Below are 14,600 nucleotides of genomic sequence, written 5' to 3'. Positions count from 1 at the left end.
GCCATCAATTCCATGTGAGCTTTTACTTTTGAGTGAATTTATTATTTTCCTAATTTTAGTAGGAGAGGTCGCTTGAATTTGAATTTTATCAAATTGCACAGGCATTACCTCTTCCATATACAGCCTTGCATTTTGTAATGAATAGTTGGATCCTATTTTCTCTACAACACTTAAAAAATGATTATTAAAAATATTTTCTACTTATGATTTTTTGTTAAGAAACTTCATTGCATTTGACAGAATATTAAAATGTTCCATGTTTCCACACTATTTAGTATTTCCTCACCCTCTATTACATTTATCAATGGTGAAATACCCCTAGAAATGCTTATGTCTATGTCCATGTTCATCTCTTACCCCCCCCCCCCCCCCCACGCAATGACTAAGTATCAGAAAATTGGTTCAGTGCGTGTATTGCAGTTAGGTAATATGTGCTTCTTTCAGATTTAATAACTTCCTGGTTTGTTTTACTTCTGATAGATTCAAGTGTAAATATTTATCAGTGTGACAACTGGAAGAGAAATTAGGTGTATGTTGCAAATAAGCTTCAAAACTCACACAACATAACTGCTGGCATCTGGGTAGTCATAAACAGTTTTAGAACCTGCAATGACAAATCCTGTATGGATGACACTATGAAAGACACTGGCATGCACATAAGAGACCAACTGGAAATTGTAAATATTTTTAATGAATATTTTTTCTTCTGTAGGGAAAGCTATAAATGACAAACATAAAAACATGCACTACAGTTTTAAAGGTAACACATGTGACCATAGTATATATCTAGCCCCCACAAACTGTGCAGAAATAATGGGCATCATTAGCTCTCTAAAACCGTCTAATTCAGCTGGGCATGATGGCCTAAAAATTAATGTTTTAAAAGCCTGTACCTATGTCTGTAGCAGTCAACAATATAATAGAATCAGGCACCTTTCCACGCAGAATAAAAATAGCACAGACAACACCCATTTTTAAGAAAGGTGACAACAACAAAATAGAAAACTACAAACCAGTCTCAATCCTTCCTGTCTTTTCCAAAATAGTTGAGAAAGTTGTATACAACAGGATTATAAACTTCCTTAACAAACACAACATGATGTTTGAAAAACAAAATGGATTCCTCAAAGGTAAATCAACAAGCACTGCAGCTGCTCAACTAATTGAAGAGGTGTTAAGGGGTATCGAAAGCAAGGAACATGTGACAGGTGTATAGCTAGACCTGGAAAAAGCCTTTGATTGTGTGAATGTTGACATCCAATTAGACAAGCATGGGCATTAGAGTCACTGCTTATGACCTAATAAAGTATTATATAAGCAACAGAAAACAATTTGTTCTGCTTAAAACAGAAAGTGGTGTCTATAAATCAGAGACCATTAGCCCACAAAAATATAGAACTTCATGAAAAACAACAATAAAATAATCAACCCCACAGTAGTGGCTAATAAATTTAACAATTACTTTTCTAATGTTGCACACCACCTGATTACCAAACATTACAACTCACAACCACAGAGCAATACACTCCAGTCAGATACAAAAATTCTTACAAGAACCCTATTCATGTCTCCAACGACACCTGAGGAATTATCTGTCATTATAAAAAGGTTACCCAATAAGTATTCAGCAGGTACTGATGAAATACCAGATATTATCATCAAAGCAAGTGTAACATCTATCATCGAACCACTAATGGATATTTTCAATTCATCATTCGTGAGTGGTATATTCCCAAAAAATCTGAAAATGGCAAAAGTGACACCACTGTACAAGAAAGGGGACAAACATGAAGCTGCATACTATAGACATGTATCAATATTGTCAGGCTTTGGTAAAATTCTTGAAAAACTATTTCTTAGAAGGCTGACAGCCTTTCTAAATAAAGAAAACATAATAAGTGATGTGCAACATGGATTAAAAACTGGCAGATCAACACAGTCAGCTCTTTATACCTTCTTATATGAAATTCTAACTGCAGTAGATAATAAGCAACAAGTGTCTGGCATATTTCTTGACCTTAGTAAAGCCTTCGATGTAATTGATCATAATACTCTGTTGCAGAAGCTAGGTAATTATGGAATACGAGGCCTGCCAAACAAGTGGATACATTCCTACCTTCATGACCATCAACAGATCACTCAAATAAAATACAAAGACATAAAAACACAAAAAAATTGTAATTTTTACAGTAATGCACAAAACATTACATATGGAGTTCCTCAAGGGTCAGTCCTTGGGCCAAATCTTTTCATTCTTTATGTTAATGATTTGCCAGAAAAAATAACTAAAGGGACAACAGTACTTTTGCAGATGACACAAATATCCTAATCAAATCACGTGATGAGGAAAGCCTACAAAAAACAGCTACAGGTATAATACAAAATTTGACACAATGGTTCAGAACAAACAAGCTAATAGTAAATAATGAAAAAACAGTGACAGTCAATTTCCACAATTCACAGAAGCTACATCCTGCAAGACCAGTTTTTAAAATTGATGGAAAAACTGTTTCATATGTGAGCGACACAAAATTTTTAGGTATACACATACAGCAAAACTTAAAATGGGAGACATCTTAACCATGTAAATAAAAAGCTAAATACAGTTACAAACGCAGTAAGAATCCTCGCACAAAATACAAGCTGTGCGTCTGTGATCACAATGTACCATGGCAGTAGTCAGTCACTGCTGATGTACGGCATTATCTTTTGGGGGAACTCCGTAGGTACAAACAAAACATTTAGGCTACAGAAAAAGATTGTTAAAATAATAAACCATGCAAAGTACAGAGACTCCTGTAGACCAATATTTAAAAATCTCAGTATACTGCCTCTTCCTTGCTTATATATGTATGAAATATTAAATTTAAAAAAAGGAAGTATTTTAAAAGGTGGAAATATCTTCAAGTATAACTGTGATTACCACCCTCATGATTCTAGGCAGAAACATTACTTGCCTGTCAATACAGTAAGTACAAACATTTGTAAGAGAGGAGTGTATCATACTGGCATAATGCTGTACAATCACATGCCATCCTATTTGAAACATATACAACATTTACAAAAGTTTAAAGTGAAACTGAAAGAGTACTTGCTTGACCACTGCTTCTATTCTGTTTCCAAGTTTTTAGAGTACCAGAAAAGTATAGTGTAATTCCTCAAATATTCTTAATAAGTCTATCATTTTATTTTATTATATTAAATTTGTCAACAATATTCAACATGTATTGAATAATTTTTAATTATTTACCCTTTCAAAATAACAATGTGAATGATGATGTATATACTGTACCAACCTGACTTGTCCTACATCGTTTGTGCAAAATATGTACCTAAACACGATTTACAGGACCAATAAAGAAATACAAATACAAATATAAAATATGGCGTGCCCCAGGGCCCGGTTGGGCCCCCTTCTGTTCTTGATCTATGTAAATGATATTAAATACTGTATTATAAATTCCAAAATTGTTCTGTATGTGGACTGATGACCATAGATGTTAAGTCCCATAGTGCTCAGAGCCATTTGTTCTGTATGCCAATGACACGTCCATTGTGTGTAAAAAGGAATCATGTAATGAACTAGAGGCTGAGTGTAATAATGTGACAAAAGAAATTGTTCAGTTTTTTAATGAAAGCCACTTAAATGTAAGCACCAGTAAAACATGTTTGATGGAGTTTAACAAAAGTAGTTTGAATAATGAAATTAAATTATACATTGGCAACGAATTGGTAAAGAAAGAGTATAGTGTAAAATTCCTTGGCGTAACAATCCAAAGCAACCTGAAATGGGACACACATATTGACTCCCTAGCAACTAAGTTGTCAAAAAACATATTTGGAATCAGTACAATTAGCAAGTTCTGTAGAGACACTGTAGTCCTAAAGACTGCATACCATGCTCTTTTCTCCTCTCACTTGAACTACAGTATTGAAATTTGGGGGGCAACAATCAAAGCTAATCTAGATAAGCTACTCATTCTGAAAAAAAAGGGGTGTGAGAATAATCTGTGGAGTAAAATATAGGGAATCTTGTGCAACTTGTTTCCAAAAACAGATGTGTTAACTGTTATAAACAAATACATTCTAAAAGCCATATTGCTTGTGAAAAGATTGCACCCAAACACTTATTCAGATTTCCACCAGTACAATACAGAAATAAAGAAAGATTTTAAATTGGCAGGCACAGAACAGCACTTTATGAAAAGGGGCCTCAGAACGCAGGTATAAAATTAGCTAATGCACTGCCTAGTGCAGTCATGGCTCTTCTACAATTAAAGTGAAACATCAGCTTAAGAAATTTTTAGTAAAAAACCCTTTCTACACATTAGAACAGCACCATACTTATATGAAGAACAACAAATGCTTTGTGAAATTAGTAAACATGCTATTTTGTTGTAAATTAATGACATATTCAGAAGAATGTGTCGGAAATACGGAAGCGTCCGATGCCACCCATCTGCTTTGACCCATGATGTCACAAATATGGTGGAAACAAAAACAAACACACACACTTTCCATAAGAAGCCTAATGACACTAACGGGACAAGCGCGGAAAATGGGGTGTTTTGGGTGGGGGGGGGGGGGGCAAACTAAATATAAACAAATTTAGACGCCTTGCATAGCTACAACGTGTAAGTGAAGACAGCCATGCATGAATACCCACCCACCTCCCCAGGGGTCGTAACCCCTGCAACCCATAGAAGATAAAGATGCTTCAGTAGCTGATAAGTGTTTTTTGTCTTTTTTAAAAAAAAATCTCATGGGACAGAACGAACAGATCAGAAAGATAAATATAATAAACTAAAACAGAAATTGGAGGAAACAGATAATTAAAAAAGTAATAATTGTTTTAAAATTAAAAAAAAAAAAATCTCACGAGATAGAACGAACAGATCAGAAAAGTAAATAAAATAAGATAAAACAGAACTGGAGACAGCCACACACAAACCAAACTCCGCGCCGTCATGACGTCACACGCGACAACACCCTTACGTCACGGGTCAAAGCCGACGCATGGGATCGGACACTTCTGTCGACCCGAATGTGTCTTGTGTATTGTACAAATAACTTTAATCATTACTGTTTCTTTGTACATGTGCAGTGTACCATTCGATGTTGAATTAAGCTATTATTATTATCTTCTTTCCTTTCTCAGACCTTAGGTCTGGTTAAAAATGGAAAGTGACGTGGACCTTGATCAAGCGTGACTTCCTTTTAACTGTACGGTATATGTTACATTGCATTTAGGAACTTTCGGGTAATTGAACATGTATCAATAATTACAGATTTCTGTAGTTGTATATATACGTTTGGATGTAGCTGTATTGCGTTGATGTACTGGTGGATATTGTGTGGTATGACTCCTGTAGTTGATAGTATAATTGGTATAATGTCAACTTTATCCTGATGCCACATGTCCTTGACTTCCTCAGCCAGTTGGATGTATTTTTCAATTTTTTCTCCTGTTTTCTTCTGTATATTTGTTGTATTGGGTATGGACATTTCGATTAGTTGTGTTAATTTCTTCTTTTTATTGGTGAGTATGATGTCAGGTTTGTTATGTGGTGTTGTTTTATCTGTTATAATGGTTCTGTTCCAGTATAATTTGTATTCATCATTCTCCAGTATATTTTGTGGTGCATACTTGTATGTGGGAACGTGTTGTTTTATTAGTTTATGTTGTATGGCAAGTTGTTGACGTATTATTTTTGCTACATAGACATGTCTTCTGGGGTATTCTGTGTTTGCTAGTATTGTACATCCGCTTGTGATGTGATCTACTGTTTCTATTTGTTGTTTACAAAGTCTGCATTTATCTGTTGTGGTATTGGGATCTTTAACAATATGCTTGCTGTAATACCTGGTGTTTATTGTTTGATCCTGTATTACAATCATGAATCCTTCCGTCTCACTGTATATATTGCCTTTTCTTAGCCATGTGTTGGATGCGTCTTGATCGATGTGTGGCTGTGTTAGATGATACGGGTGCTTGCCATGTAGTGTTTTCTTTTTCCAATTTACTTTCTTCGTATCTGTTGATGTTATGTGATCTAAAGGGTTGTAGAAGTGGTTATGAAATTGCAGTGGTGTAGCAGATGTATTTATATGAGTGATTGCTTTGTGTATTTTGCTGATTTCTGCTCGTTCTATAAAGAATTTTCTTAAATTGTCTACCTGTCCATAATGTAGGTTTTTTATGTCGATAAATCCCCTTCCTTTCTGCTTAATGTGAATCTTTCTGTTGCTGAATGTATGTGATGTATTCTATATTTGTGGCATTGTGATCGTGTAAGTGTATTGAGTGCTTCTAGGTCTGTGTTACTCCATTTCACTACTCCAAATGAGTAGGTCAATATTGGTATAGCATAGGTATTTATAGCTTTTGTCTTGTTTCTTGCTGTCAATTCTGTTTTCAGTATTTTTGTTAGTCTTTGTCAATATTTTTCTTTTAGTTCTTCTTTAATATTTGTATTACCTATTCCTATTTTTTGTCTGTATCCTAGATATTTATAGGCATCTGTTTTTTCCATCGCTTCTATGCAGTCGTTGTGGTTATCCAATATGTAATCTTCTTGTTTAATGTGTTTTCCCTTGACTATGCTATTTTTCTTACATTTGTCTGTTCCAAAAGCCATATTTATATCATTGCTGAATACTTCTGTTATCTTTAGTAATTGGTTGAGTTGTTGATTTGTTGCTGCCAGTAGTTTTAGATCATCCATGTATAGCAAATGTGTGATTTTGTGTGGGTATGTTCCAGTGATATTGTATCCGTAATTTGTATTATTTAGCATGTTGGATAGTGGGTTCAGAGCAAGGCAGAACCAGAAAGGACTTAATGAATCTCCTTGGTATATTCCACGCTTAATTTGTATTGGCTGTGATGTGATAGTATTTGAATTTGTTTGGATATTAAGTGTGGTTTTCCAATTTTTCATTACTATGTTTAGTAACTGTATCAATTTAGGATCTACTTTGTATATTTCCAATATTTGTAGTAACCATGAGTGGGGTACACTATCAAAAGCTTTTTGGTAATCAATTTATGCGTAGTGTAGTGACCTTTGTTTAGTTTTAGCTTGATATGTCACCTCTGCATCTATTACCAGTTGCTCTTTACATCCTCGTGCTCCTTTGCAACAGCCTTTTTGTTCTTCATTTATAATTTTGTTCTGTGTTGTATGTGTCATTAATTTCTGTGTAATGACTGAAGTTAATATTTTGTATATTGTTGGTAGGCATGTTATGGGGCGATATTTAGATGGGTTTGCTGTGTCTGCTTGATCTTTAGGTTTCAGATAAGTTATTCCATGTGTAAGTGTATCAGGGAATGTGTATGGGTCTGCAATGTAACTGTTAAATAATTTAGGTAGATGTGAATGTGTTGAGGTGAACTTCTTTGGCCAGAAATTTGCTATTTTATCATTTCCAGGGGCTTTCCAATTGTGAGTAGAATTAATAGCTTGGGTGACTTCATGTTGCAAAATTATCACTTCAGGCATTTGTGGTATCATCTTGTATGTGTCTGTTTCTGCTTGTATCCACCGTGCATGCCTGTTATGTTGTACCGGGTTTGACCATATGTTGCTCCAGAAGTGTTCCATGTCTGTTATGTTTGGTGGATTGTCTATTTTAATGTGTGTGTTATCTATTGTCTGGTAAAATTTCTTTTGGTTTGCGTTGAATGTTTGGTTTTGTTTCCTTCTATTTTCACTTTTTTTGTATCTCCTAAGTCGTTTGGCCAATGCTTGTAATTTCTGCTTCTTTTCATCTAATTGCTCTATCGCTTCTTGTTGTGAGATTTTACCTAACCTTTTTCGTTTTTTTTCTGACATTTCATTTCTTATAAATTGTGTTCACTGTCCGATGTCCTTTCTCAGTTTTTCTATTCTGATCTGTAGCCTGTGTTGCCATGCTGGTTTTGTGGGTTTCTTCTGTGTGTTGGTTGGTTCTGATCTCTGCCTAGTGTGTATATTTAGTGTAGTGAGTGCTCCTATATAAACCAGTAGTTGTAACTCTTCCATAGTTGTGTTTTCATTTATTTTGTTGTGTATGACTGTGTTGATAGTTTTTATTGTTGTTTATTATTATTATTATTATTATTATTATATCACATCCTGTAAAATACGTTCTGTCTTACAACACACACACAGAAGCATCTGGCAGCGTGTCAACTCCTACCCCCACTCGTCTTTAAAGCACTAACTAACAATATGAAAGGCAAGGATCTATCTACAAATTCATAAAATTGATAGATCCGGAAAACAATATGCTAGAAACATGGTTACATGCGATTTCATTGAGACCTGTTGAGAATGGTTAATTATAATTCACAGAACTTATGGCCTGCTAGAAACTTCAACAAAGAAGACACACACAACTGATGTTACATACATATTGCTCTCCAATTCCACGAGATGCAGGCATCGAAACGGTATTGTGAGTGATAAGAATTAATGGAACCAAAACCAATCATTAAACTAACCATGTTTTCCTCTTATTATGTCCACGTATGTACACAAATGCGGATGTTTGATGGTTTTGAGAAACTGTGCTCTTCCATAAATAGTTATAGAATTCGGCGTCAATGGCAGTCCATTACTGCCACACATTTCGCCTGGATGGCTCCTGGCGAAGAAAGTGATGCCTCCAAAGAGGCTTCCAATGTCATCTTGATGCTTCTTATCTACTACGGAAATTGTGAAAAATTAGTTTACCTTATAAAACTGGAATCAAGCATTCCCTATAACGAAACTAAACATCTGAGAGATGAAATAAGTCACCTGTCATCACGTATATGAAATGTCACCGATGACAGTAAACGTCTTCAACAACAGAGAAAGACGTTCATAAAAGACTATAAAATTAATGAACATGCGAGTGGCTATTGTTTAAAACACATCACCCACTGCCAAGGAATCCAATCTTAACAGATGACTAAAAACTGTAAAAGTACACAGTACACATAACCTAGAAATCGGCAACATGATGAAATCAAAACATAGCGCCACTATACATCAAAGACCAAACAAACTTCCCGCTGCACGCCCACTTTGACAACATATCGACAGTGGTCAGAGATGTTCACCTTCGGGTATAAACAAACCTAATAACCAATGCAGTGATTGTCGACATGCTAGTATGTAAGTACGCCCCACATTAGCTAAATAATTCATTTACACGCGGTTGATATCAGGGCCATATTTATAGAAGTTTAATTTTAACGCATCTGCCAGTACTACAGTTACATCCGTACTTCGAAACTATAGGCGTGAGAAAATACGTCCAATCAAAGTAGTTCAACCAGTGAATACCTATTAGTGGACAGAAATATTTATGCGATTACTATTCTTTTGTCACTCAAAGCTACGATACTGGTACCGATACGTGTGTCTTCATCGTCTGCCATAGATTCTAAAGGTCGAGTCCTCCAAATTCTTTAGTCTGCATATAGACAGCAAACCCAAGAGGCATTACTACCTTCAAGATCTGTGCAAAAGGTTAAGCTCAGCAACATTTGCCTTGAGAATCATATCAGACAATAGGGAGATGACCACAATAAAAAAGCATACTTTGGCTATTTCCATCAGCTTATGGCATATGTAGTAATTTTCTGAGGAAATCAACAGATAACAAGAAAAGTGTTCAATCCTAGGCACTCACGCAGAAATTTGTTTTGAGATCTTCAAATCTTTACAACAACAGCTGAATATATTTTTCCCTAATGTGCTTTGTTTAAAAAAATATCACCGTATTTAAAACCAATAGTTTGTACAATAATTATAACACCAGAAGAAAAATTGATAGTCATTATGATCTAAAAACAAATATAATGGTGCAGATGCGGTTTTATACAGTGTCACCCAGATTTTTAATGCCCTCCCACGAGTAATAAAAGAACTGATTGGAGACATACCCAAGTTTAAAGCAAAGCTGATGCAGTTCCTTCTAGATGAATGTTATAGTATAGAAAAATTTCTATGCCAAAATCCATAATAGCTCCTGAGTATGCTTAAATCTATTTTTGTGTTCTTTATGGCCTAATCATCAATCTTTGTCTATGTACAATGTAATTTAAAACAGAAATGTATGTGTATATCTGTATGTATAGCTGTGTATTCATTCAAAAGTCAAGTATGATAACTTATATGTAACGTTGTATGGTAGCTTATCTATTCATGTTATTTATATGATAAGAACATTGTACTTGTGCACTAAACAATAATTTGTAAAAATTTGACACATTCTATATCCAGAGATACATTCTCATATGGATTTACAGAACTCGAAATAAGTAAATAAATAATGGTTAGAAAATAAACTAACCCCCATTACTGTGCCAGCAAACATTTTTCATGTTCCTTATAATCTTCTTTAATAAACTCTTGAGATCAACTAAACTGCTCTTGCAGATCGTGTGAGCGTTTTATTTCACAAATAATTTCAGTTATCTCATAAATAAATTTCATTTCTCGAAGAAATAATTTAATGCCATTCTCGCTGGAAAACTCTCATCTATGGACTATTTTACTTGAAGTAAGTAACAATATACTTGCTTGATAGCCGAAATAATTTTATTTATCACCTCACGAATTTTTGATGTTTTATTATTTTTACTGTCATGTACTCCTGTTATTTTAAATTTTGAACATTTTGATTGTCATGTACTATTGTCTTTAAATAGGTTGCTTCAAATTTGTGTATTGAATATCCCAATGTGTGCCATATTCCAGTGTTCAATTACATCACCTTAAAGCGCTAAATCTATGGGCTCTTTGGTAGATATTTGTAACTGCAATGAATGATAATTTTATGTAGTTAACTATAATGGCCAACCCTGATGCTATGAGTACAACCTGCTGCTAGTGTATAAATGACAGTGGGTCCGTGTAACCCTTAACTCATGGGGTGTGGCCTCTCAGACTGGGTGAAAAAGTTCGAACTTGTTGTCGAAGGCCAGCTCTAGCAGAATGATTCTGTATTCCTCCTACTTTCTGCATATTGCCAACTCCATAATGTTTTGTTATCAGTTGCGTTATACACTTCTTTGTGCGTTGTTCATATGCCTTATTGACTCATGCTGTGGTCTCCTAGAACGCGTCTCTTGAATTATGTACCTATTTTCTTCATTATAGTACAAAATGAGTGTACAGGAACATGCCATAGTCCATTAAATTTCGGACTTGCAGCTGCGCAAATAAAAATTGAAGATACACACGCTTATTACAGCCATACAAGTCAGCTGTGTCCGAACATTGTATTGGTACAGGGTATTCCATGAATTACAGTGATGCGAAGATTTTAACATCCACCTCTTCTTTTTGGGAATCTGTCTTCAAGGAAGCTATAGAGATTAGATTAGCTAATAATTTAATAAATAGCGATAATAGTTTTAATTTGGACAAAGCATGGAATCCGGCTCTTGGGGTAATTAAACTGCAGAGAAGTCGTCATGGTGTCACCGCCGCAGATCATACATGGATATTGTATTGGTACAGGGTATTCCATGAATTACAGTGATGTGAAGATTTTAACATCCACCTCTTCTTCTTGGGAATCTGTCTTCAAGGAAGCTATAGAGATTAGATTAGCTAATAATTTAATAAATAGCGATAATAGTTTTAATTTGGACAAAGCATGGAATCCGGCTCTTGGGGTAATTAAACTGCAGAGAAGTCGTCATGGTGTCACCGCCGCAGATCATACATGGATATTGTATTGGTACAGGGTATTCCATGAATTACAGTGATGTGAAGATTTTAACATCCACCTCTTCTTCTTGGGAATCTGTCTTCAAGGAAGCTATAGAGATTAGATTAGCTAATAATTTAATAAATAGCGATATTAGTTTTAATTTGGACAAAGCATGGAATCCGGCTCTTGGGGTAATTAAACTGTAGAGAAGTCGTCATGGTGTCACCGCCGCAGATCATACATCGATAAGCGAATCGAATGTCTATATGCCTTCGCCACAGGCGGCGCATGTGTAAACGTATTTCTCTGCCACTGACCAGCATATGTGACTCGCATGCGCAGTACCGCCACGGTGGAGCATATAAGGCAGCGCTTGGCATTTTGTCGTCAGTCTTGTGACTCACTCTGAGGATGGCCAGACGATACGCGGCCGAAATATCAGTGTAGGAAATTTGATTTTCGCTGCTGCATGTCCGAAATTTAATGGACTATTCATTACGCTGCTAGAAGATGAAAATGCACAGGAACATGCCAGTTTTAACTATCCTAAGTTTGATGAAATTGTTAATTGGTGGATAGTGAAGATGTCAATAATACAGATCCAGAAACAGACTAAAATGGACGATTTTACAATAGCCAGTGATCACAGTCCTGCTAGCAAACATGTCGGTGATTCAAAAGAATTTCAGGACATCTGCAGTGGGGACATCGTTGTTTCTTCAATAAATTACTTAATATGTTAGTTAATATCAAATGTATTCTGAGTAGTGATACAGAAAAATGTAAATGCCAGGGCTGAATCTCAATTTCGAAGACTTTCTTTTTGTACCTGTCGAGTGTAATATTTATTTGCAAGTTTAAATTTTGGAATTTAGTCTTATGTAAACATTTACTTGCTACAGAGATACTAAATGTTTCAGAATGTCAGATTCTGTTCTCTTACAGCTCGTTTATGTGTACTGCTTAAAAATATTTGATTTTGTATGATAACGGCCAATTCACACTATCCTCATGGTACCATCACGTTATGGCGCATTCACATCAAGGTATGTTCACACTGTTCGTCACAGCACTGCTCATCAAGTCAATACAAGTCATGTGACCTCAACTCATATTGCTGTCCTCAACGGTTCTTTTTGTGGGAACTGCGATCTTTGCAGGATGTTTTCAACTGTTTTTATGCATACAGTGTACATACACAACACGGTAGCTTATATGTATGGTTGCTGGAGTCCACATTTGTACGAAAGTGATATTTATTGGAGTCAAATGGCTTGCAGCTTGCAGCGATAGCTTGTATATTATAGGAGGGAGACAGAAATGCAAAACAACACAAAGAAAATGCATAGGTTCGAAAAAATCTTGTTACGTGGTATAGAAGGGGAATTTCACACGTTATACAGGGAGTTTGAGGAAGAGGAATCTGAATTTGATACTTTTCAAAATCAAGGCATCAGTTTCTCATTTGTTATGTCATATTGCACCTGCAATTACTAAAAGGAACACTGTTTTATGAACTCCCATCATGTTCCATGATAATTTTGTTTAAGGCTAACTTTAGTTGCTAGTCCAGTGCATTTTTTTGTGTATTAGTCACATCTCCCTCAATACCTTTCTCTTCAAGACTGCTGTGAAATCGTTTATATTGTACAATTTTATACTATCTATGGCCACAGATGGTATTAGGAATGGAGCAGGAAGTGAAAAATATTTCGTATTATTGATATGTTTTTTCAGCATCACTGCATTGTTACATTGTTTCCTTTTTAATAACTTATGTTATATTGTCTGTTTTATGCCACAGATCTGATGGAGTTCTTCTGAGACATATCATGAAATAAGAAATAAAATGATTTTGATGATCATGTCAAGTATATTATCATTTAGTGCAAATATGGAGATGTTTCTTAGTGGCTTTTTATTTAAAATGTTATTATTGTACATAAAATAAATAACAATAAACGATGTAGAAAACAATCTTTTATTAAACTATATGTTTAACCAAACACTTCACTCAGAACTTTACGATGAAAACAGACAAGTTAGCAAACTTTCGAAGAATTGTCAGTAATGAGACCTGTGCAAGAAATGTCAGGGTATTTTTATGTCTCATGTCCTACAACCTACACAAGGGAGATCGTTGGTGGTCATGTATAGTAACTGTCACTATATGGAAAAAGAGCAGCTAATCTTGAAACTTCGAGATAAGTTGCCAGTGGCACAAGAAGAGTTAGCACAATGGCGAACTGTGGTTTGTGATAGTAATATTATGGCTAGATTAGAAGACTGGATTACAGCTAAATCTTTGAAATCAGTGTAAAGATGCAGCAAGTCTGATAACTGCAGCGTGGTCTCTTCCAATAGCTGCAGTGCTTTGTAGACTGGACACAAAAGCATGTAAGCAACTCAAATAAGTTCAGAAGATGTCTAACAGTACAGGGCATACAGTCCTAGCCAAGCTAGAAAGGAAACGATTAAGACAATCAAGAAGTTTGTTTCAGTAGACAATAGTCTTGAAAGAAGAATGTCAGAACAGCTACAGACTCTTTGGGTGATAATTAACTTGTAGATGGTATTTTAAGCCACATGCGGGGCTCAAATGACAAAAAAGATCGTGTAATAATAGTAAGGCGTACATGTAACAGTTTCGATGGCAGCTTCAATTATACAATTCAGGATAATATCAGGCATACTGTGAAGAATGTTCTGTGTTATGAGGGCTATTCGGAAAGTAACGTCTGATCGGGCATGAAAATAAAACCACGCCAAAATCTGATGAAACTTTGTGTAGATGTGTTGGGCAGTGTCTCTAGTATGTCTGCCAATTGCATCATGTCACTCTTTCAGTTCTGAGTGCGAAGTGAGCTCAAAAAGATGCCTAGATAAATGGTGTCTTCCTCTAT

The 14,600-nt window shown here is 35.4% G+C and overlaps 1 protein-coding gene across 2 annotated transcripts in view; it reads right to left on the bottom strand.

Annotated features, from left to right (window-relative positions):
- LOC126199082 (TBC domain-containing protein kinase-like protein) overlaps window positions 1-9,016 on the bottom strand; it is a 74,191-nt gene extending 65,175 nt beyond the window's left edge. Inside the window, exons 1-2 of one of the 2 annotated variants that reach the window (XM_049935819.1) lie at window positions 8,787-9,016; window positions 8,489-8,692 (exon numbers count right to left, since the gene is read on the bottom strand). In XM_049935819.1, coding sequence (XP_049791776.1) covers window positions 8,489-8,692; window positions 8,787-8,793 — 211 coding nt within the window. In that variant the 5' untranslated portion in view covers window positions 8,794-9,016. The remainder of the gene's footprint in view (window positions 1-8,488; window positions 8,693-8,786) is intronic. The other variant, XM_049935821.1, reaches the window with a different exon arrangement.
- Window positions 9,017-14,600: the final 5,584 nt, after the last annotated feature.

Source organism: Schistocerca nitens, chromosome 8, assembly GCF_023898315.1.
Source record: "Schistocerca nitens isolate TAMUIC-IGC-003100 chromosome 8, iqSchNite1.1, whole genome shotgun sequence".
Lineage (NCBI taxonomy): Eukaryota > Metazoa > Arthropoda > Insecta > Orthoptera > Acrididae > Schistocerca > Schistocerca nitens.
The sequence above is the reverse complement of the archived record's forward strand: the minus strand, read 5'-3'. Positions and strand labels throughout refer to the sequence as shown.